Genomic DNA, 20,666 nt, shown 5'->3' with positions numbered 1-20,666 from the left:
GTAAACCATCATGTAAGGCCCACCATAGAAAAACCTTCGTCGATTAATGGACTTCCAAACTCCACACAATAATATTCTATATATTATCGTCAACAAAATAAGAAGTGGAAGGTTGTGAAGGGGTCAATATCTCCCGAGCTTTATGATAACCACTGTGAACAGTAAAAATACCATTATTTATGATATCCCTACTTAATTAAAAAAGTCTAATTTTTATAATTTTATGTGGTAAGATTATTTAATTTTATAAAAATGTTTTATTTAATCCAAATATAATAGTATGAGGGATTTTAATATTGACCAGTAATACACAAGGGTTTAAAATTCACCTGAAATGTAATAAGAAGATTTAATGTTTGATCGGAGAAAGTAAAAGAGCTTAAAATTTAGTAGACAAGTGTTTTTTTTTTTTTTTTAGTACAAATTTAGTAGAGAAGTTTAAAGTGTTTTTATACCTTAAAAGTAATAATAATAAATTAATTTATCAAAAAGAAAGTTTGTGTAAATTTCATTGAGGCCCAATAAATAATCCTGAAAGGATTTTTTTTGAGTACAAGTACAAACAATATACGACACACTACCATATCAAGTCTATGAAAGTACAGGTGTCAACAGGCCCCACGCAGAAGGCACAAATCAAGCCCACGCAGGGGCAAACTATCAAGCCCACGTAGGGGCAGACGAAGCCCACACACCTACTTATAAATATTCGGAGGAGGTGAGACTAGAACCCATGACCTCAGTCAGGGACATGCAAAGTCATTGCCACTCAACCAATGGCTCATTTGCATAATCCTGAAAGGATTGAATGATATGGGAATCGAAATTATTATTCTAAATCAATCCATTTATTTGTAAACCATATTATATGAAATCGATGAAACAAAAAATAATCAAAGGCCGCATGACATTGACAGCTACTCAGCTTTATATCCACGCCGTCCTTCCCGACCATAACACCGCGAGTTGACTCAAATCGCCCTTCTCGCTTAGGGAAATTACCATATATTCCCTGAAACCAGTAGTAAATTACCCCTCTCGTAGGGTAAAAAAATCCCCAATCCCTTTTTCCCTCCCCAATTTTAAACCAACTCAGCGACCTTTCTCTACCATCTGCAAAAGAGAGTGTCCAAGCAAAGCTAAAAAGCACCGGCAGAAAAACGAAGCAGCGAAAGAGAAACAAGCGACACAGCAAGAGAAGAAATTAGAAGAAGAAACACAGAGTGGCTGGCAAGATGATGAAATTTTTCAGAGGGAAGGAAACAGCCGCGGATTCTTCACCGGAATCATCACCGTCTTTTTCTCCGTCCTTGTCTTGCACGCCGCCCTCTTCGTCGTATCAAGTGACAGGTCCTGCCAGGCCGATCCGGTTGGTCTACTGCGATGAGAAGGGCAAGTTTCGTATGGATCCGGAAGCGGTGGCCACGTTGCAGCTCGTCAAGGAACCTATTGGCGTCGTTTCGTTGTGTGGCCGGGCTCGTCAGGGCAAAAGCTTTATCTTAAATCAGGTGAATCCTTGTTGATTCGAACGGAAAACCTTGAAGAATTTCCTTAGTTGTTCATTGTGTTATGTAGAATCTTGAAATCTAGGGTTTGATCGTTTGGTATGTCCGCTACATGAATTGACGTTGCTCTGGTTACTATAATTAGCTTAGACAATACATTTTGCTTAAACATGTAGAAAAAGGTAACGAAGCTGTCGAGAGCCTAGGAATGGTATTGGCAGGGGTTTTCTGCTTCAATTGTAAAGCCATGTTGAATAGGAAGGTAAGGTTAGGCACTGTTGAAGGGTTTGACTAGTCATCCCTGAGGAGCAAGGGTTTTCGATGCACGCTAATAATATTTTCACTGAAGAGGTTCAATACTCCTATGAAATTTACACAATATCTTTTAGTTGTTGCAACCAGTGTTTAATTTTTTTCTTGCTACTATGGAAAACAAGATGCTAGTCAGTAGTGATGAAATATTTAGTATTACCTCATGTATTGTGTTTTCGTTTTGGGAAACTAGACTAGGTGAGTTTCTGTCCAGTTCATAATTTAATGTATCGTGAAACTGTTTCCTTTTTATGTTTTGATTGTCGAATTCCTTAAGAGGTTTTCTTGCATTGATGTGTTAGCTTCTTGGGAGAAGTAGTGGATTTCAAGTGGCATCAACCCACCGACCATGCACAAAAGGTCTTTGGTTATGGAGTGCACCGATAAAGAGAACTGCTATTGATGGGACTGAGTACAATCTTTTGCTACTAGATAGTGAAGGGATAGATGCTTATGATCAGACGGTGAGTTCTCATTCTCTTCCTCTAGAGTCTACTTAATTACCATTTCGATTGACTATGTGGATTGTTTATTTTTCAAGATGGATCCTTCAAAAAGTTCGATGCTGACTGTCTGTACCTCTAGTGTATAATTTGAGTCTATTTTACTTCATTTATTTGTTGCTGGAGAAATATTTGATTTCTGGTTCTCTTTTTATTTTTTAACACTGTCGATATATTTTGTTAATCAACTAATTCTTTGTTATTTGACAGGGAACATACAGCATTCAGATATTTTCCTTAGCTGTCCTCTTATCTAGCATGTTCATTTATAATCAGGTTAAGAAAACTTATTCTGAGACCTTGAGACCTTGGTTCTTTTCAACTGTATATTATGATGTACTTGTCTTCTGTTTTATTTTACTTTACAATTTCTATTCAGATGGGTGGTATAGACGAGGCTGCAATTGATCGTCTCTCTCTAGTTACTCAAATGACAAAACACATTCGCATCAGAGCCTCTGGAGGGAGGACTACTGCTTCTGAACTCGGGCAATTCTCCCCAATTTTTGTTTGGCTTCTAAGGGTAATTTTCTTAGATAGCAATTTGCAGTTTGCACATGCTGTAGTACTCTCTCTCGCTCAGTCTATCTTATTTCTTTGGCAGTACAGGTTGATTACATGATTATCTTTTGTTTATTAATGATTATTACATGAGTTGATATTGTGGTAATCTTGCATTTTTTCCATGGTTTGGTGGTACACTTTGAGGGTATCTTCTGAGTGACATTTAACTCTGTATTCATAGGACTTCTACTTGGATTTGGTCGAGGATAATCGGAAAATAACACCCCGCGACTATCTAGAGCTTGCTTTGCGTTCAGTCCAGGGGAGTGGAAAAGATATAGCTTCCAAAAATGAGGTATTTTGGCTTTGGTTCAAACTTTAAATTCTTCCAATAAGAAATTTATGTGTTTGTTTTGTTGTTTACTGTTTTTCTTATGGGTATATATATTGGTTTGTCAAGTACTTTTTAAAATTCCAATTCCATTTGTTAGATTTGAAAGCTTTAATTCTATTTCTATAATAATCAACAGATTCGAGACTCCATCAGAGCTCTTTTTCCAGATAGAGAATGCTTTACACTTGTGAGGCCAATAAATCGTGAAAATGATCTCCAGCGACTGGATCAAATTTCGGTTAGCCCCCCCTCTCTCATACTTCAAGGAGAGACTTCTTTTGATGCTTTTATTGATTATTGGTTAGGCTCTTTGTAGCATTGGTGTTCATTATTGTGGAATCATTTTTGGTGGCTCTCAATGCTTTCCTCTATGTAGTTTTTTGTCCCGTTGGTGCCTTTTAAACTTATTTTCCAATTGGAAGAACATTGTAAGCCATTCATCAAACAATTATAAGCCTAGATACTCGGGTTGCTATTTTCTGCCATATATAATTTTTCGTATTGAAATTTGAAACCATCACTTATATGCAGCTTGACAGGTTAAGGCCTGAGTTTAGATCTGGGCTGGATGCATTGACAAAATTTGTGTTCGAGAGAACGAGGCCCAAGCAACTTGGCGCTACTGTGATGACTGGTCCTGTTCTTATTGGTATTACGGAGTCGTATCTGGAGGCTTTGAATAATGGTGCAGTGCCAACAATATCCTCTTCATGGCAGGTTTGTGTGATATTTTTAGCTTTGTTATTTTCTTAGAATTTATACTCTTCATGAATTTAGTTTTTGCATGTACAAAATATTTATCGCTTAAAGAAAAAAAAAGGAGAGGGGGAGAGAGAAGCACATTGAAGAGGAGGTGAAGGAAGTTCATGAACTATAAAGGATTACTCAGAGAGACTTTAATTTGGATTAATTGGCAAAGGAAAATCCTTGGTTCCGTCTTATTTCTATAATGTTGTCATGTACTTGACCCCCTTTTTTTTCGGTTTGAAAGGCTTTACCGATGCTGTAAAGTGGATGAAATTATGTGATTCTAAGTGCCCACAATAATGTAAAGATCAAACACTTGGTGCTTGCTCTTTGAATAAAAAGTGTTGGTCCTTGTCAGTCTCCAACTTGAAATTTTTGTTTTCTGAAAATAAGACCTGGAAGCTTGTTACACTAAATTTGATATTTGTTTCTTTTTTTAGAAAACTAATTTATCTTCATCTTCTTTATTTTTTGCCTTTTTCATTTTATTACTTATAATTGGTTCTGTTGATTCTCTTGTGGCGCTGCCATATGATTTAGTTAAGCTGTCTGATATTGTGTTGCTGGTGTTTTTTTCACCATTTTTTTGTTGAATTATTATTTGTTATGTTAAATTTATTATTATCAGTGGTTTAAAATGCTTTAGAAAAAAAATCACCTAGTGTTTCAATGGTTGGAAAAAGATGGTTAATACTCACTGAATCTTGATAAGGAAATTTTCCAGTGCATCAAATAAGTCAATTCTCTTATATTTAAACACATTTGGTTTCAGAGTGTTGAAGAAGTGGAGTGTCGTAGAGCATTTGACTCTGCTACTGAGTCTTATATGTCCAGTTTTGACCGCTCAAAGCCAATTGAGGAAGTAAGTGATGCTTTGTTCTAACTGTTTATAATCTCTGTCATTTTTCTAATGATACTGCTTTTCTAGGTTGCTTTGAGGGAAGCACATGATGAGGCGGTTCAAAAAGCACTGGCTGTCTTTAATACTAGTGCTGTTGGGGTTGGTTCTGCAAGGAAGAAGTATGAGGGCCTTCTCCAGAAGTTCTTCAAAAAGGCATTTGAGGTAATGTGATATTCATACAGATCGCCAACCTGGGTATGTGGTGTAGCGGGCCCCACCCCACAGAGGTCCTCCCTCTCGTGGGCGTGGGCTGTCAACCCCGAACCCGTCGCAACCCACGCATGGGCCACGGCCTAGGGGCCTAGCCCAACTACAACAGACCTGCAGGCCGCACACTCCAACCCATCACGAGGCTATTACGGCCAACGCAGGTTGTTGGTGCTGAGAGTCGAACCCCAGCACCCTTTAACACTAAGGCGTTAAGCCTTAGCATCAACCATCAAGCTGCACTTTTATGGTGTAGCGGGCCCCACCCCACAGAGGTCCTCCCTCTCGTGGGCGTGGGCTGTCAACCCCGAACCCGTCGCAACCCACACATGGGCCACGGGCCTAAGAGCCTAGCCCAACTACAACAGACCTACAGGCCGCACACTCTAACCCATCACGAGGCTATTACGGCCAACGCAGGTTGTTGGTGCTGGGAGTCGAACCCCAGCACCCTTTAACACTAAGGCGTTAAGCCTTAGCATCAACCATCAAGTTGCAGCCTCGTGATGGGTTGGAGTGTGCGGCCTGTAGGTCTGTTGTAGTTGGGCTAGGCCCGTGGCCCATGCGTGGGTTGCGACGGGTTCGGGGTTGACAGCCCACGCCCACGAGAGGGAGGACCTCTGTGGGGTGGGGCCCGCTACACCAGTATGATAGAATGTACTCAGGGTGCGGTAAACTCAGATATCTTTTATATGCATCTTGTCTGGCTCATTGTGGATTTAAACTGATACTTTTAGTTTGAGGCTGACTGCAAGTATTTGAGGTTTTCGTTGTAAGGGTGGGATATATGTACAGCTTCTAGTATGATAACGCCATGTAAAATGAAGAATATCAATTCTATTCTCCAATTGGCTATTGGCTGTTGCTTTGATTTCTTAAAGCTCTTTGTTCCAATAAACATTCCATGCTAGGGCTAGAGCCTAGAGGTAAGGTTGCAATCACTGCCCTCTTAAGAGTGGGGCCAAGCTTTAAGCTCGTTATATTAGAGTAGGTTGGAATCCAAGAAACTCGGATGAAGTTGAGAGCAATCTCCCAAGTCTTCATAACCAATAGTTTTCTGATTCTTCCTTGGACAATTAGCATCTATACTACCTCTTCTTTGTAAGTTAGCTATTGCTAAGATTTTCGTGTTTGTCCAATTTGAAAAAGCCACACTTGATGGATTCTTAGTCTTCAATCTTAGCTTCTTCATGTAGCTTTTATATCATCTTGGCAGATTATTGATATTGGGAATTAAATCAACCCACTGGCTATTTAGTTCAACTACACGTGGGTGATGCCATAAGCAAGGCGGCAAGGCCGTCCAAGAGCGCATGAGATTTTGATTTTACATTTTTTTTTTCCTTTTCTTTGAATACAGAAAGATGTATGTCATATGATCATTGATAATACAGAATCGTATTGAAGAAAAGAGCGTACGCCTTGAATGTTCTGCTTAGCACAAGAATACTATCTAAACTATCTGTTACTTCCAAAAACAAATTTTCATCTACGATACTACTTTTATATGCCAATTTCGTGAAGTATATGACATTTTATGCATGATTGGCAACAATTTTTCCATAGATGCTATGAAGTCTCACTTTCATCACATATGTGCTAAAGGGTACTGTTAGGAGTTGTTATACCGGCCAAGAAACTGTGCTTAGTTTACTAGTATGGAAATATGCCTTTTTTGCCCCAGAAAAGGGTCTGGTAGATCTGCATCTGTTACTGTTTTCGGAAAGGGTCTCATATTATAGGTAATGATTATTGCATCTAGTAGTACTGACTATCCCTGTTCACTGATGCAGGATTACAAGAGGAATGCATTTATGGAGGCAGACTTGCAATGTTCAAGTGTCATACAGAGCATGGAAAAGAGGCTTAGAGCAGCTTGCCTTGCTTCCGATGCAAACATAGATAATGTTGTGAAAGTAAGTATTTCATGTTTAGTTCTAAACTAAATGTATAAATGATGTGAAATACCCCAATTCAACAATCCAATGAAAATTTAAATATTCTAAACAAGGTTTTGGGATTTTGAGGTTCCTAATTAGAAGCCTTGCTGTATTTTTTTTTTTTAAAAAAATATGTTCTGCAGGTTCTTGATGCCCTTCTATCGGAGTATGAAGCATCTTGCCATGGCCCAGGGAAATGGCAGAAGGTGACAGTTTTCCTTCAACGAAGGTTTGAATGAGGTCCTTTTAATCTCTTATTTATGTGATCTTGTGTTTCTGAGATTTACTGACTTCGCTTTCTTCTCTGTTTTCCATTATAATGCAATTTACTACTCCAGCTTGGAAGGCCCAATTTTTGACCTTGCCAAGAGGCTTGCCGATCAAATAGGATCGGAGAAGAGTTCTCTCATGTTGAAATTCCGATCTATCGAAGATAAGATGAAGTTGCTTAATCAGCAACTAGAAGCTAGTGAGAAATACAAGTCAGAATATCTGAAGCGTTATGATGATGCTATTAATGAGAAGAACAAGCTTTCTGCTGATTATGTTGGTCGCATAACAAATTTGCAGAGTAATTACAGTTCACTGAATGAGAGGTGTTCTAGCTTGATGAAAGCATTGGATTCTGCCAGGCAAGAGACTTCGGACTGGAAAAGAAAATATGATCAGCTGATGACAAAGTGGAAAGCTGAGGAAGATCAGGCCAGTTCAGAAATTGCACTTCTGAAGTCCAGGAGCAGTGCTGCGGACGCAAGGCTGGCTGCTGCTCAGGAGCAAGTTAAGTCTGCTCAAGAGGAGTCAGATGAGTGGAAACGGAAGTATGATGTTGCTGTTAGAGAAACAAAAGCTGCTCTTGAGAAGGCAGCAATTGTTCAAGAACGTGCTAATATGGAAACACAACTCAGAGAGGATACATTACGAGAGGAGTTCTCCAGCAGTTTGGCTGAAAAGGTATTACAACCTAAGACCACACATCTATGTTTTCAAGGGCCTTGATTACTCAAACACAGTTCAATATTCATCTTGCTAATACAAAGATGCAAGTTATTTATTTTCTATGCAAATGAATATACAGGAGGAAGAAATAAAGGTGAAAAAGGCAAGGCTTGAGCACGCTGAGCAGTGTTTGACAACACTAAAATTAGAGTTGGAGGTGAGCTTCTAGACTATTCACTTGTGCAAACTGACCTTAAATCCTGACTAATGGACAAATCCCAGGCATAATTTGTGCACACTCGTAATCCACTTAGGCTCCGTCAGGTAAAATCTGATGATAATTTGATTGAATTAAAAAAATTGTATCTGAAGAAAAAATTTAAATGCTTACTCTTTTTTTTCCCTTTCTATATCCTGACTTGTTTAAAATAAATTAGCCCGTAAAACTCTGATGTATGTTGTTGCTAATAAGCACTTGTCATTGCATGTATGGATGCAAATGTTTGATGTCAACAATATTTTTTCAGGCTGCAAGGTCTAAAATGAAGAGCTATGATGCGGAGATAACATCACTGAAACTTGAAATCAAAGGGTTGGGTGAAAAGCTTGAGACTGTTAATGGTAAGGCCCAATCGTTTGAGAGAGACGCGAGGATATTAGAGCAGGAGAAGATCCATCTGGAGCAAAAGTACCAATCTGAATTCAAGAGGTTTGATGAAGTCCAGGAACGATGTAAACTCGCTGAAAGGGAATCTAAGAGGGCCTTTGAATCAGCTGAAAAAGCGCAGTCTGAAGCGGTTGAGGCACAGAGGGAAAAGAATGAGATTCAGAAGTTGGCAATGGAAAGATTGACCCAAATCGAGAGAGCAAATAGGACAATTGAAAGTTTGGAGAGAGAGAAAACTGACATGATGAACGAATTAGATAGAGTACGTGTATCGGAGATGAATGCGCTTTCCAAAGTTACAACTCTAGAAATAAGAGTTGAAGCAAGAGAGAAAGAAATCGAGTCATTATTGAAGTCAAACAATGAGGATAGGGCAACTAATGTTAAAGTCCTTAAAAATCTTCTGGAAGAGGAACGCGCAGCCCATGGTGTTGCAAACCATAGGGCAGAAACCTTGTCTATTCAATTGCAGGAAGCACAGACGAAACTTGATGGGCTCCAACAACAATTGACTGCGGTTCGTTTCAATGAAACAGCACTGGATGGTAAGCTTAAGACTACTTCCCATGGGAAACGTCTAAGAGAGCACGACTATGAAGTAGGTGTGGGTTCTGTTCAAGACATGGGCACAAATGACAAAAGTTTAAGAGGAAATAAGAGATCGAGAAGCACAACAAGCCCTCTAAAGCACAAGCAGCCGGAAGATGGTGGTTCTGTGTTCATGGATGATGCAGACAATCGGAGTCAAAATATTGATCAAGAAGACTACACTAAGTTTACCGTGCAGAAACTTAAGCAGGAGCTCACGAAGCATAATTTTGGTGCTGAGCTACTTCAGTTGAGGAATCCCAACAAGAAAGACATCATTGCTCTGTACGAAAAATGTGTTCTGCAGAAGTCTTGACATTCCATTGGGGTTGTACAGCGTTAATGCGTGTATTTTTTCGTAATTTACTTGCTCCTGCAGTTTGTGAATTGTGACTTAAGAGGTAGTTTTAATGGTCTGCTTCCCTGAAATTCTTTCCAGTTTTAGCACAGGAAATATGATATTTAAGTGTGATAAAAGGATTCCATCATTTTACGTTTCACTAACATGAGCATTTTCTTTGACATTTGATGTAGGTCTCAAACAAATGTCCCATGAATTTGATCTGCTGGTAATGGGTTGATTGTGGAGTTTAGGTTTGTGATGTGTGTCTTGTATCAACATTAGTCCTTTTGAGTTGGGCTGAGCAAGTTCAAAAGTCGTTCTATTTATCGTGATTGAAAAAACCATGTACTTGTTATCTTGTTTCATTGTGTTGAGCGTAGGCATTTTAGACGTGCCTTCCAATTGTCTTTATTTTTAGGAACATATTTCCTCGGGATGTTTCAATCTTCCATATCCTATTATCCTGGAAACATGGTACGACTTTTTATATGGATAAATGGATAAAGGGGAATGGAAACACACGCACATCGATTCAAGGAGGCCAGGGTACGACTGGAAACAGTTCGGACGGTCATACTGGAAACTGCCAACAGATACCCCATTCAGGTTAGCGACATCCACGAACGATGGGTTATATACTCCGGGCAGCACGTCTCAACCAATCACTCATAAAAGGTTCACGGTAGTTGGAACGACTCGGTGTGGGCCAAATGGTCATGGGCCTGTCAATTAGACCAGAAGTCCAATAAAGTACGACTTGGTGTGGGCCAAATGATCATGGGCCTGTCAATTTGTCCAAAAGTCCAATAAACTTCTAAACTTGAATGGTGCTTGAACTAAAAAATGAAACCCCGCTATGTACTAGTATTTTATATTTTCTTCATTGATGGAGCTCTAAAGAAATGGGCTGATTATATTGTCACACTATAACTGTCGGAGAGTTGCAGGGACATGATATTTTCTTGATTGCTCGCTTAAGAACCTACTATTGATCTTTTGATTTACAGAGGGGTAAGTATAGTTCTACTTTATTGCAACAAGTCTCGTGTAAAATAGAGCTCTTGTAGCCTACCAGTAATTAGCTGCTTACACTTGTATAAAGTGCAAGATGCGATTCTTTTCTTCTCATTTATAAAAAAACATAAAACAAAACAACTTTTAAGAGAATAATTATGATCGAGCACCATATAGCTAGTGCAAAATTAGCCAACAATCACCCTCTTACAAGTACTCTTCATATAATACATACATATAAATATATATACACAATGGTTCTCAGGCGCAAAATCCGGCACTTGAAAATGTGTGAACCCATCTTTTTTAGTCAAGTTTTAGCAAGTGTAGGGCCCACATACATTAGGCCTCCACTTGCTTTTTATGTTGACCTACCCAACAATGGATAGGTCTACACGCTTCTTACGCATATGAGAAGTCTTATATATATGTATATCACTGCATACTAAGTGTGCATTCATGTGACCATATCCGACTCCAACTGAAAAATAGAGTTCTTGTATATACATACACTAGTCGAAATCTCGTGCGATGCACGGTTTTTTTTGTTTAACTCATAGTTTTTTAGATGTTACATTTCATATTTTATATTTTGTTTCAATTTCTTTATTCAATTTTTTTTATAAGAGAGAGTAATTTTTTTGATTATCGATTTGATTTTTAGTAATTATTTATGAGAAATTGTATCAAATATAATTGAAATCATTCAGTTGTTAGTTATAGACTGTACTATTTTTTAAAATTTATTTTTTTATTAAATCATTTTTGAGTTTTTGATATTTTTAATCACATTTCATTGTCATTTTTTTGTCTTTAGTTGGCCAAAAGTTATAGCCCTTCAATATATATCTCTTGATTTTTATTGATTCTATTATATTTTACATTTTTATTGTTGTTCTATAAAGAGGCTAGTGTTGATTCCATTTTACATTAAAGTAAAATGTTAAAAATATCCATAACAAAATTGTTATTCTTTTTTTCAAATGAGATTAAAAAATATATTTTTAAAATTTTATAATACGCATATTTATAGTGTAATTAAAGAGCAATTTATATTATCGGTTTTAAACGGTTTTGTAATTGAATGTGCAAATAAATCTTTTTAAAAAAATTCAATTTCAATATGACAATTAATGTATATAGAGCTTTTTTGAAAAATGAGAAATAGAGAATTCTTATGAATCCACGTAACAACTAATCTTACAAATAGGTTATCCAAGTGTCAAATAAAGAGAACAGTTGGTTAGAATCTCTGTTTTATATATAGTATAGACTTAATCATGAACGTCTGTACAAAGTATATATGAACGTATGATACGACGTAAGAAAAACTAAATCCATAAGAGATCAAGCTTGCATCTTTTTCTTTATTAATGCTACTCACCATTAATAATATACGGGCATAGAGGCACCATTTGCCGATCCCCTTTGCTTGAAAATCTTCCAAAGAACCTGTCTCTTCCTTCCACAAAGAAACCTATCCTTTGCTTATTCTTATTCCTTTCTCTGATCTTTTCAAATTCCCTACCTAATAAGTTATTCAATTACACTACACAACATCAATAACAACACTCAAAAATGAAATTCTTAATTATTAAGCTTCCCCTTGCTTGTATCAGAAGTTAATCGAATGAACGATGACCCTTCACCTTGAACAACCATATTGGGAATCAACTGTGTTGGGCTTTCTCTACCATGACTCCCATGATCATAACCAATAAAAGAAGGATTGTAGTAGTCAACAAGAAGAGCAGATTTAGTTGCAGGATTATTGTGAAGATAATGACTTGGGTTTTTCAGTTTCCTATCAAAAGAACCTTTGATGCTTGAACCACATTGTCTTGGCTGAGTTTGATAGAACACCTTAGACACAACTAGCTCTCCTTCTTTTTCTTCTTCATTGTTGCCAAGATGGTATTGGTGCATCACCCAATTAGTCTTTTCAGGCTTCCTTTGCCTTCCATAGTTGGTGTATAACACTAGTATCTTCTTGAATCCCTTAATTGTTCCATCAACAAAGACTGGCCTTGTCTTGCCTGTTTTGTGCCATCTTGTCTCACTTCCATCATCATCTGTGTGTACCTTTCTTCGTTTCCTTGTTCCCGTCGTGTATGCCTTTGAAGGTCGATGAAAGAAGTGTCGAATTTGGCCATCTTTGCTTACTCCTGCATTGTCAAATTTGTAGACGAAATAATAATGTGAACTACAGTACTGCTGAGGAAATATTAACAGTTCAAAAGAATGTAAATTTAATTAGTGGAATTATGGATCAAAAAAGATTTGCATGATACTATTAACATATCGAATCTAATCATCAATAAAGCAACAAGTCATTTCATATACAGATGTGTCTGATTCCCGATCTCGATCATACTCAGTGCATGAACGTAAGAGGAAATCTCTGCACAAGCTTTTTACGGATTGCATGTGTGTGTGTGTGTATATATACACACACATATATATACATATATATATTCTCCAAAAAAAAAAAAAAGAATAAGTCAACAATCAGATATTTTTCCTTGGAATCAAAAGAAGTAAGGTTCTACAGGCAACCTTAATGGGGTATAAAAAATTGAAAGGTAGGTTGCACAATGTTATTTTTTGACCCAAGAATTGTCACCTGCATTCTTATAGTCAAAATTATTAAGACTCTTTCGAAAGAAAAATATATACATATAACAGATTATCAAAAGCTTATATTATTTGGCCCAACAATTATGTAATCTCTATTATTAATTGGCTTTTGCTATAAATTGTTATATATCAAAAACAGATGCTAGCTAATGAAAATTGTGATCGATATATGTATGTTTTTCTGGATTAGAAGTGAAGGTCTAACAAGATCTCCAATATCTTTGTGGTTACCTCTTATGGGTTTTAACCCAACTTATAGGTGTTTATAATTATAACATACTCAAACGATTTGGTTAGCAGTAGCAAGCAAATCCGTCCATGTTACATAGGCTTTTATGTTTAAACTAAATGTCACCTATCAATGGAGATAGATACACCATCAAACATGAGGAGATCCCTCACCCTCCTTAAAATACAAAATTTGAGATAAAATCTATTTACGAATCAAAATAAAAATATAAAAACTTTTGTAATTTGAATATCCAAATATGCACATGCTATTAATTAGTAGCACTCAACCATATTGGATCAGGAATAACTTCTTGAATAAGAAAAAAAAACAAACTTGGAAGATATTTATATAAATGTATATGTATGTACATACCTGGGAGCTTCTCTGGGTGGGTATAGCAAATACCATTCTCCCCCTCTAGTGTTGGAATAAATTCATCAATAAGAGAATTGAACTTTCGAGAATCTGATAATTTAATCTTGGCCTCTAAGTGTTCTAGTATTTCCTGGTCACTTGGATCAAACTTCACTCCTGCTGGTAGCCCTGCCAAATCCTCTACTCCTCCCTATTATTTTTTTGCCAACACATATTTATATAAATAACAGTAATAATAATAATAATAAATTCAATATTTTTATACATATTTTTTCAAAAAAAATCCCAAAAATAAAAATAAAAATAAGTACCTGATCTTGAATTTGAATGTGATGGCCACAGGAAGGGCATGTTATGGTACGAACCTCATCGATTAAGGTGTTGTTTTGTTTAGGGTTTTGTGTGACTGCTGCTACTTGAATGTCCGAGTTATTATTGCACCATGTCATCTCTCTAGCTTTCTTTGCAATTATGTTATGCCCATGAACAAATGATGAATTCCTTCGATTCCTCCCCCAATAATTCAAACCAGATCGACACAAAGAAAGAAGCTAGAGTCTCTTTGAAAGCACGTTTTCTTCAGATTGTTGAGTTGTGTACTCCTCCTCTCTCAATTTGGTAATTCTTGCAGAACAAACAGAAAGAGAGAATTAGAGAGCGGAAGGGTTTAAAGGTTATAAAAGAAAGCACAAAGAGAGAGGGGTGGAGAGAGAATTTCTAGAAAGAAAACAGGTTGCTTGGACGTCAAGTTTGGTTATGCTACTCTACATACGCTTCTATTAGAGAATATATGCACTCTTTATTTTTATTATTGTTATTATTATATCCAAACATTGATTTGGTAAAGTTGACAATAAATAAGAGATAAATTTTAAAAACCCTAAGGGATTGGCCGGGTTGATTCCTGACATTTCGTATAAATTCATGGGTCCTAAGTTTCAAAATCTCTTATCAATACTTTGGGGCCACATCCCCTAAACAAAAAATGCTAGCGAAATACCTTGATTCTGTGTAGGAAAACTTCCGAAAATACGGTGTACTGATACGAGGGTTTACTCCACTAGGTGCGTCCAAAATACTCTGCCTTGGAGAGGTTCCACGATAAAAAAAGGAAAATACAATTTAAAGAGATATATGGTGCGTAGAGTGGGTATGGTGCAACCTTGTGATTCTTGTGAGACGTTTCACCTTCTTCTTGTACATGTATGTATATAGAGAGAGAGAGTGATGAAGATTTAGCTGTAGTGTCAACCTAGAGTGTGCTTAAAGATAGTTATATATACTTTTGATGAATATACGAACCAACAAATTATGAAAATAACTACATACATTGTTGTCGCAACAACCCAACCCCTCGTATGAGTAGCTACTACTATTCTTCTATTCCATTTCTTCGCTTAGACTTGTCATGTCAAGCAAGGAATATATCATCTTATTTAACACGAAAATTCATTACAAGTTTTCAATATGGAATATCCCTACAAGTAATCAATAATGGTAGTGAATGACTCTTCAATTAAACTGTTTGACTATATATATATATACACGATGCTTTTTCCAGACAAAACATATATATGTGTGTAATTGTAATTTTAAATTCTTTGATTTGGTATACAGAAGTGATAGAGATCCCAGTAAAAGATATCTCAGTCATCCCAGTAATCAATTATGTCCCTTGATTTATATACATCAGGTTTTGTAGGGCCTACACGTACATCAATCAATGGTCAAGATTGATTACTGTAATAACTGAGATCCCTAACATTTTTGTTTGGTATATAATTGGCTACAATCACAAACATATTAAATGGTATCTTACTATCAACATACGCGTATGTATATTTAGTGTATACCATAATTTATTTATTTTTGAAAATGGCATAAACCTGATGGTATTAATTCACCCAATAAATTAAGTAATTGAGACTTATAGGCACTCGGGTCACCATAAAAGATGAAGTACAACCAAAAAAACCAAACGAAAATAAGAAAAAAACAAGAGAATACAAACACTAAAAAGACCATCGCCGGACACTCCTGTACAATCCATATTACATTGGACATTGTTAGATTCCACCGGATAAAAATCTCACCACCTTTAGTGTACCATGATAAATTGATGACACATTAGAAGTGGTGAGATTTTCTGTGTATTTAGTTACATGCATGCGAATCTACTTTATATATACTCTTTTTTGTTGGGTAGGTACTTATATATACACATACACGTCGACACTTAACATCTATATATTAATTAATAGACAAATTAATATACTGAAAACCTGTAATTAATGGCATAAAAATTAAATGAGTTGGTTTTGCTTTTTCCACAAGAATACCCAGTCAGCACGCATCTAAAGAAGCTACGCAACGAAAGCTTATGCAATAAGCTATAAACATATATCATACATATATATGGGGCCATTAACTTGAAAGCGTGGATTAGGGTTTGACCCTGTATGGACATTTTATAAAAATGGAGGCTGCACTGTTCATTTGGTCTTATACGGCACAAGCGCGTTAAGACAACTAACATAAATAGAAATATGTTATAAATTAAATTAAATTTTGTGTATATTATAATGTCACAAAGTATTCCTTGGCTACTAAGTCTCAAACGAAAAAATAATCGGCTACTACGTGGAAAATTCACGTAAATAACTCTATATTTAGCTATATAAAGAGAGAAAGAAAGGGTTGCATGTGTATATCTATATATATATGACAGAAATAATATTTTTGCCAAGAATTCATAGTATGAATTCTTAATGTTACGACTTGTGTCAACTTTTGCTTTATGGAAAAACGTTTTCGGTTTCGCTTCACTTGCATAAGCCTAAGGAGGGAATTAACTTGATGGGCAAAAGCTATATATGACTTTGTCATCTACCTTGACTTCAAAACCCACTTTATATAAATGAGCAATGGAGAATCTATAACTTAATCTGCATTCCTACAGTTGAATAGGAGCGTAGACATTTTAGTCACTTCCATTTTTAGAAAAATCAATATTTTTTTAATATTCTAACTAATTGAATTGCCAGTTTAATCAAAATGAAACCTTCTTTTTTTTTTTTAATTCAGGCACATATTGGGTGGCAAATCTTTTTCATAAAATCTTTCCTGGCCCAAATATTGTGTCAAAAAGATAAATTCCCAAGCAGGCCTTATAATGCGACGAAGCATTTGCCTTTTGGGTTGAAAAAGCTAGGCCCAAGTCTCACGGGCTTACGGTCCATGCAATATGGGCCGCATTGCTGCACTAAGCTGTTTTCAGTATTTCTTTCCAGTTTCCACGTACTGTTAGTGTTCGATATGGGTCGAAATTACCTCTACTACAAGCCCAATTCAAGGAATGAATATGAACAAGAAGCCCATATAACCTTCAAAATAAAAAATTTCGAATACCATTTTGCACGTGTTTATGTTGACTGAAATCCGAAAAACAGGTTTATAGTTTATACTCCACCATAGCTATGCAGAATCTAAGGACCTTTTTTTCTTTTTTTTTTGAAAAGATCTGTAAATCTGAATATATTCAATAACTCAATCAATCTGGGATCTGAACTGGAGGCCAAAAAATGGCACTCGTGCAGAATCTAAGGACCATGATTGCAATATTAGCTCTAATTTTATTTTACCAAATATGAAAATGGACCTACATTTTGTTGTTTCTCATCAGCACCGACAGGTAAACAAAGGAATCCTCCATTTGCCATACAAAAATACTAAATAAATAAAGAACTTATATTCTGTAATAATTAGTTATTGATTGAAAACTGTACGTTTGGCAAGGTACCAACAGACATTTTCTACATAAAATTAATGTTTGTTTTTCGTAAGGTGTCTTTCTTCTGTTAAGAAATTTACATGGAAGAAATTTCAGAAGCCATAAAGAGTCATGTAAAGAACAAATAGCAAACAAATTAAATAGAAAAAATTTTAATGGCCATAAAGAAAGATGGGATCCCTTTCAAGTAAGTATACATTAACATTGCCCAATTTATATACAAAAAGTGATGTATATTCCCCACTCCACACGCAAAAGAAGATTAAATTCACCGCCCCCAATTGACAACCCACCTTGCCCCACCTTTTCATTTCAACATTAATTTCTTCTCCAATACTCTAATTCCTGGTGAGACCAGACCAATCTATCACAGTCGTTGTTCAAAAGTCCAACCAATCCCAAATTCAAATTTTACTGTTTTTCTTCATTTCTCCTGTTCAAAATTGGCGACTCATAAAAGTCTTGGCTGGCTCAATCACACACAGAGACGTCAATCTCCACACTGTTCAAAATTGCTGCAATTTGAACAATTGATGGTCTACTCTTTCTATTATTGCTTACACAAGCTGAAGCAACTTTAGCCAATCTGATAATGGGTTTCATATCTGAAGGCATTGCAATTCTTGGGTCCAAAGCTTCACTAAACCTCATTTCTTTAATCAAAGGCAATGCCCACTTCACAAGCAAACCTTCTTCACTTCTCCTCCCACACAAAAGCTCCAACAAAACAACTCCAAACCCATAAACATCACTTTCTTTGCAAGCGCCACCACTGCTATTGTTAATCCAATACTCATCATCCACATGCCCCACAAGCCCCCTTTTTTCCTTTGGTGCCAAGAAAGACAACCCATAATCACAAACTCTAGCACGAAATTTCACATCTAATAAAATGTTTGAGGACTTAACACACCCATGTATTATGTTTGGTGTCATCCCTTCATGTAGATATTCGAGTCCTCTCGCTGCTCCGGCGGCCAATCTTGATCTCCGGCTCCAATCTAATAGTGATGCCCCATCTGGGTTTTGATGCAAATAGAATTCCAAACTTCCTATACCAACAAATTCGGTGACCATAATTCGCTCACCAGGTGCTTGTGAAAATGCCAGAATGGGGACTATATTGGGGTGTTGGGCTAAAGATAGAGTTTTGATTACTGAAGAGAAACCAAATCCAGCATTGCTTAAAACAAACCTCGAATGTATTCTTTTAACCGCAAGAAGCTCTCCTTTTGCGAATATACCGGCATATACAGTCCCCAGACGTCCTTGACCCACAATTCTGTTTTGTTTGAATCCATCAGTGGCAGCATCAATATCCGTTAATGGAAAAGCACACGCAGAACTCTTGACTGGAACCGAAAGAGTTTCTTCAGATTCTTTTTGAGCAGGTATCTTTCTTCTGCATAGAATGTAAAGAACAATCCCCATGATGATGAGTGACACCGGGAGAAGAACCATAACAAAATCATAGCCAATCTGCCCGCTGCGAGTCATGCCGGCCTGTGATCTTAATTTGCTAGACCTCTCTCTGTAGAGGCAGAGGAAATGGAAGCATCAAGGGAGGTTATTTTGGGCTAATAAATTAGGTTGAAGTTGTTAATGAGTTTTATCTATATCTATATGTATAAAATAGGAGAATTGGTAGCTTGTACGGACCATAGAGTTTTCAAATAGAAAAGTAAGAGAGAACTAAATTTGACGTAAATGTGGATGCTTTGAAGAGGCTAGCCTAGGAGGATGAATTTGGTGAAGGAAGTAGGAAACTTGATAAGTCTGTTTTAGTGGTGTTGGTTCATGGTTGGACGTCTCCTTAATTTTTGAAAACAAAACAAAACAAAGGGATCACATAATGATAATGTCAAAATGTGGTAAAGCTGTTCAAAGAAAATCTATATCGTTAGATGTCTTTTTCTTCTCTGGGTATGGTCACTTTCAATGATATTTGTTATGATGCGTTACCTTCGTGGGCCTCCCTAAATCCTGGGAAAAAAAAAAGGAGTTAACTTGTCCAGTTTCAGAAGATAACTTGATTAAAATATATGCAGGTGATGGTTACCTTCACTTTCCGTATGGGGACATCACATTTCTTATAATGATTCATAATAAGCCAAAAAAATGTCGAGTAGTGTTTTTTTATCCTGATTATCTCAAAAATGTTAAGATAGACGCATATGATTCATGTGAAATCTTATACTCTACATGTCTCACATAGGGATGGCAATTTGTGTCCGACCCGCCCCGATCCGCACGGATTTTCTCCGATCCGAGACTTGTGCGGGGTGGGGATGGGGGTAAAAATTTTCAACTAGCGCGGGGGCGGATATGCCTCGCAATCCGCCCCGCACCCCGCCCCGCAATAAATGTTTATGTACATAATATATATATATATATGTGTATATATATATATATATATATATATATATATATAAGATTTCTTTTATAATATAGATAAATATTTGTTTATCTAAACATTTATTAATTTGATATTATTATTAAAATCAAAGTAACCCCTAAACTTCTTTAATAAGATTTAAGTACTTAAACATTAAAACCCTATACATAATATTTACAATACTCCTATACTCTTCATTAGATTGATTATTGAATAAATATTGATAAAAACATAAAACCCTAAATCTTAAATTAAATATAGTCTACCCCTAATTCAATTGAAGTGATGTTGATAAAAAATAATTTAAGATTCCTAAACCCTAACTTAAATTGACTTGATTTGAATTTTGAACACATTGATTCTAATATAGTAATAAACTAATAATGTCAAAATAGAGATTTGAATGCTTAGTTTTAATCCAATATAAATAATCCTTAAACCCTAAGCACTAAATAATCCATGAACCCTAAACCATTAAACCTAAGTACTAAATAATTCATAAACCCTAACCCCTAAAGCTGAGCGCTAAACCCTAAACCATATAATTAATCCAATATAAATAATCCCTAAACCCTAAGTCAATTGAATTGATATTGATAAAAATATAGGACCCTAAATCTTAAGTTAAATATGACCCTATACTCCCAAATCCTAATCTCCAAAACCCTAGAGGTTC

The 20,666-nt window shown here is 36.3% G+C and overlaps 3 protein-coding genes across 4 annotated transcripts; 1 reads left to right on the top strand and 2 right to left on the bottom strand.

Annotated features, from left to right (window-relative positions):
* The first annotated feature begins 998 nt into the window (after positions 1–998).
* On the top strand, positions 999–9,891 carry LOC119989259 (guanylate-binding protein 1-like). Of its 2 annotated transcripts, XR_005465775.1 has the most exons (15): positions 999–1,508; positions 2,120–2,281; positions 2,531–2,596; positions 2,700–2,843; positions 3,066–3,179; positions 3,355–3,456; positions 3,750–3,935; positions 4,738–4,827; positions 4,894–5,028; positions 6,867–6,989; positions 7,157–7,242; positions 7,352–7,964; positions 8,089–8,166; positions 8,477–9,605; positions 9,739–9,891. XR_005465775.1 is itself a non-coding variant. In XM_038834671.1 (14 exons), exons 1-14 carry the CDS (start codon positions 1,236–1,238, stop codon positions 9,518–9,520), a joined length of 3,216 nt encoding a protein of 1,071 aa, XP_038690599.1. In that variant the 5' UTR covers positions 999–1,235; the 3' UTR covers positions 9,521–9,704. The 2 variants fall into 2 exon arrangements, 1 of the variants encoding a protein (XP_038690599.1); XM_038834671.1 differs by lacking the exon at positions 9,739–9,891 and having other exon boundaries at positions 8,477–9,704.
* Positions 9,892–11,888: 1,997 nt separating this feature from the next.
* LOC119990161 (NAC domain-containing protein 73-like) lies at positions 11,889–14,495 on the bottom strand. The gene is made up of 3 exons (XM_038836011.1): positions 14,117–14,495; positions 13,803–13,995; positions 11,889–12,726 (listed from the first exon to the last, which is right to left on the bottom strand). The coding sequence occupies exons 1-3, from the start codon at positions 14,252–14,254 to the stop codon at positions 12,149–12,151; spliced, it is 909 nt and encodes a 302-aa protein (XP_038691939.1). The 5' UTR covers positions 14,255–14,495; the 3' UTR covers positions 11,889–12,148.
* Positions 14,496–17,745: 3,250 nt separating this feature from the next.
* LOC119989659 (serine/threonine-protein kinase-like protein CR4) lies at positions 17,746–19,314 on the bottom strand. The gene has a single exon (XM_038835321.1). The coding sequence runs from the start codon at positions 19,090–19,092 to the stop codon at positions 18,067–18,069; it is 1,026 nt and encodes a 341-aa protein (XP_038691249.1). The 5' UTR covers positions 19,093–19,314; the 3' UTR covers positions 17,746–18,066.
* Between the last annotated feature and the right edge of the window lie 1,352 nt (positions 19,315–20,666).

The sequence above is a fragment of the Tripterygium wilfordii genome, chromosome 21 (assembly GCF_013401445.1).
Source record: "Tripterygium wilfordii isolate XIE 37 chromosome 21, ASM1340144v1, whole genome shotgun sequence".
Lineage (NCBI taxonomy): Eukaryota > Viridiplantae > Streptophyta > Magnoliopsida > Celastrales > Celastraceae > Tripterygium > Tripterygium wilfordii.
Note: the sequence above shows the minus strand (reverse complement) of the source record. Positions and strands in the feature narration are given on the sequence as shown.

Coding starts and splice junctions, on each gene's coding strand:
- LOC119990161 (XM_038836011.1), bottom strand. CDS start 14,254: ATGACATGGTGCAATAATAACTCGGACATTCAAGTAGCAGCAGTCACA. Junction 13,996..14,116: donor ACATTCAAATTCAAGATCAG/GTACTTATTTTT, acceptor AAAAAATAATAG/GGAGGAGTAGAGGATTTGGC. Junction 12,727..13,802: donor CCACCCAGAGAAGCTCCCAG/GTATGTACATAC, acceptor TTGACAATGCAG/GAGTAAGCAAAGATGGCCAA.
- LOC119989259 (XM_038834671.1), top strand. CDS start 1,236: ATGATGAAATTTTTCAGAGGGAAGGAAACAGCCGCGGATTCTTCACCG. Junction 2,282..2,530: donor TAGATGCTTATGATCAGACG/GTGAGTTCTCAT, acceptor GTTATTTGACAG/GGAACATACAGCATTCAGAT. Junction 7,965..8,088: donor CCAGCAGTTTGGCTGAAAAG/GTATTACAACCT, acceptor ATGAATATACAG/GAGGAAGAAATAAAGGTGAA.
- LOC119989659 (XM_038835321.1), bottom strand. CDS start 19,092: ATGACTCGCAGCGGGCAGATTGGCTATGATTTTGTTATGGTTCTTCTC.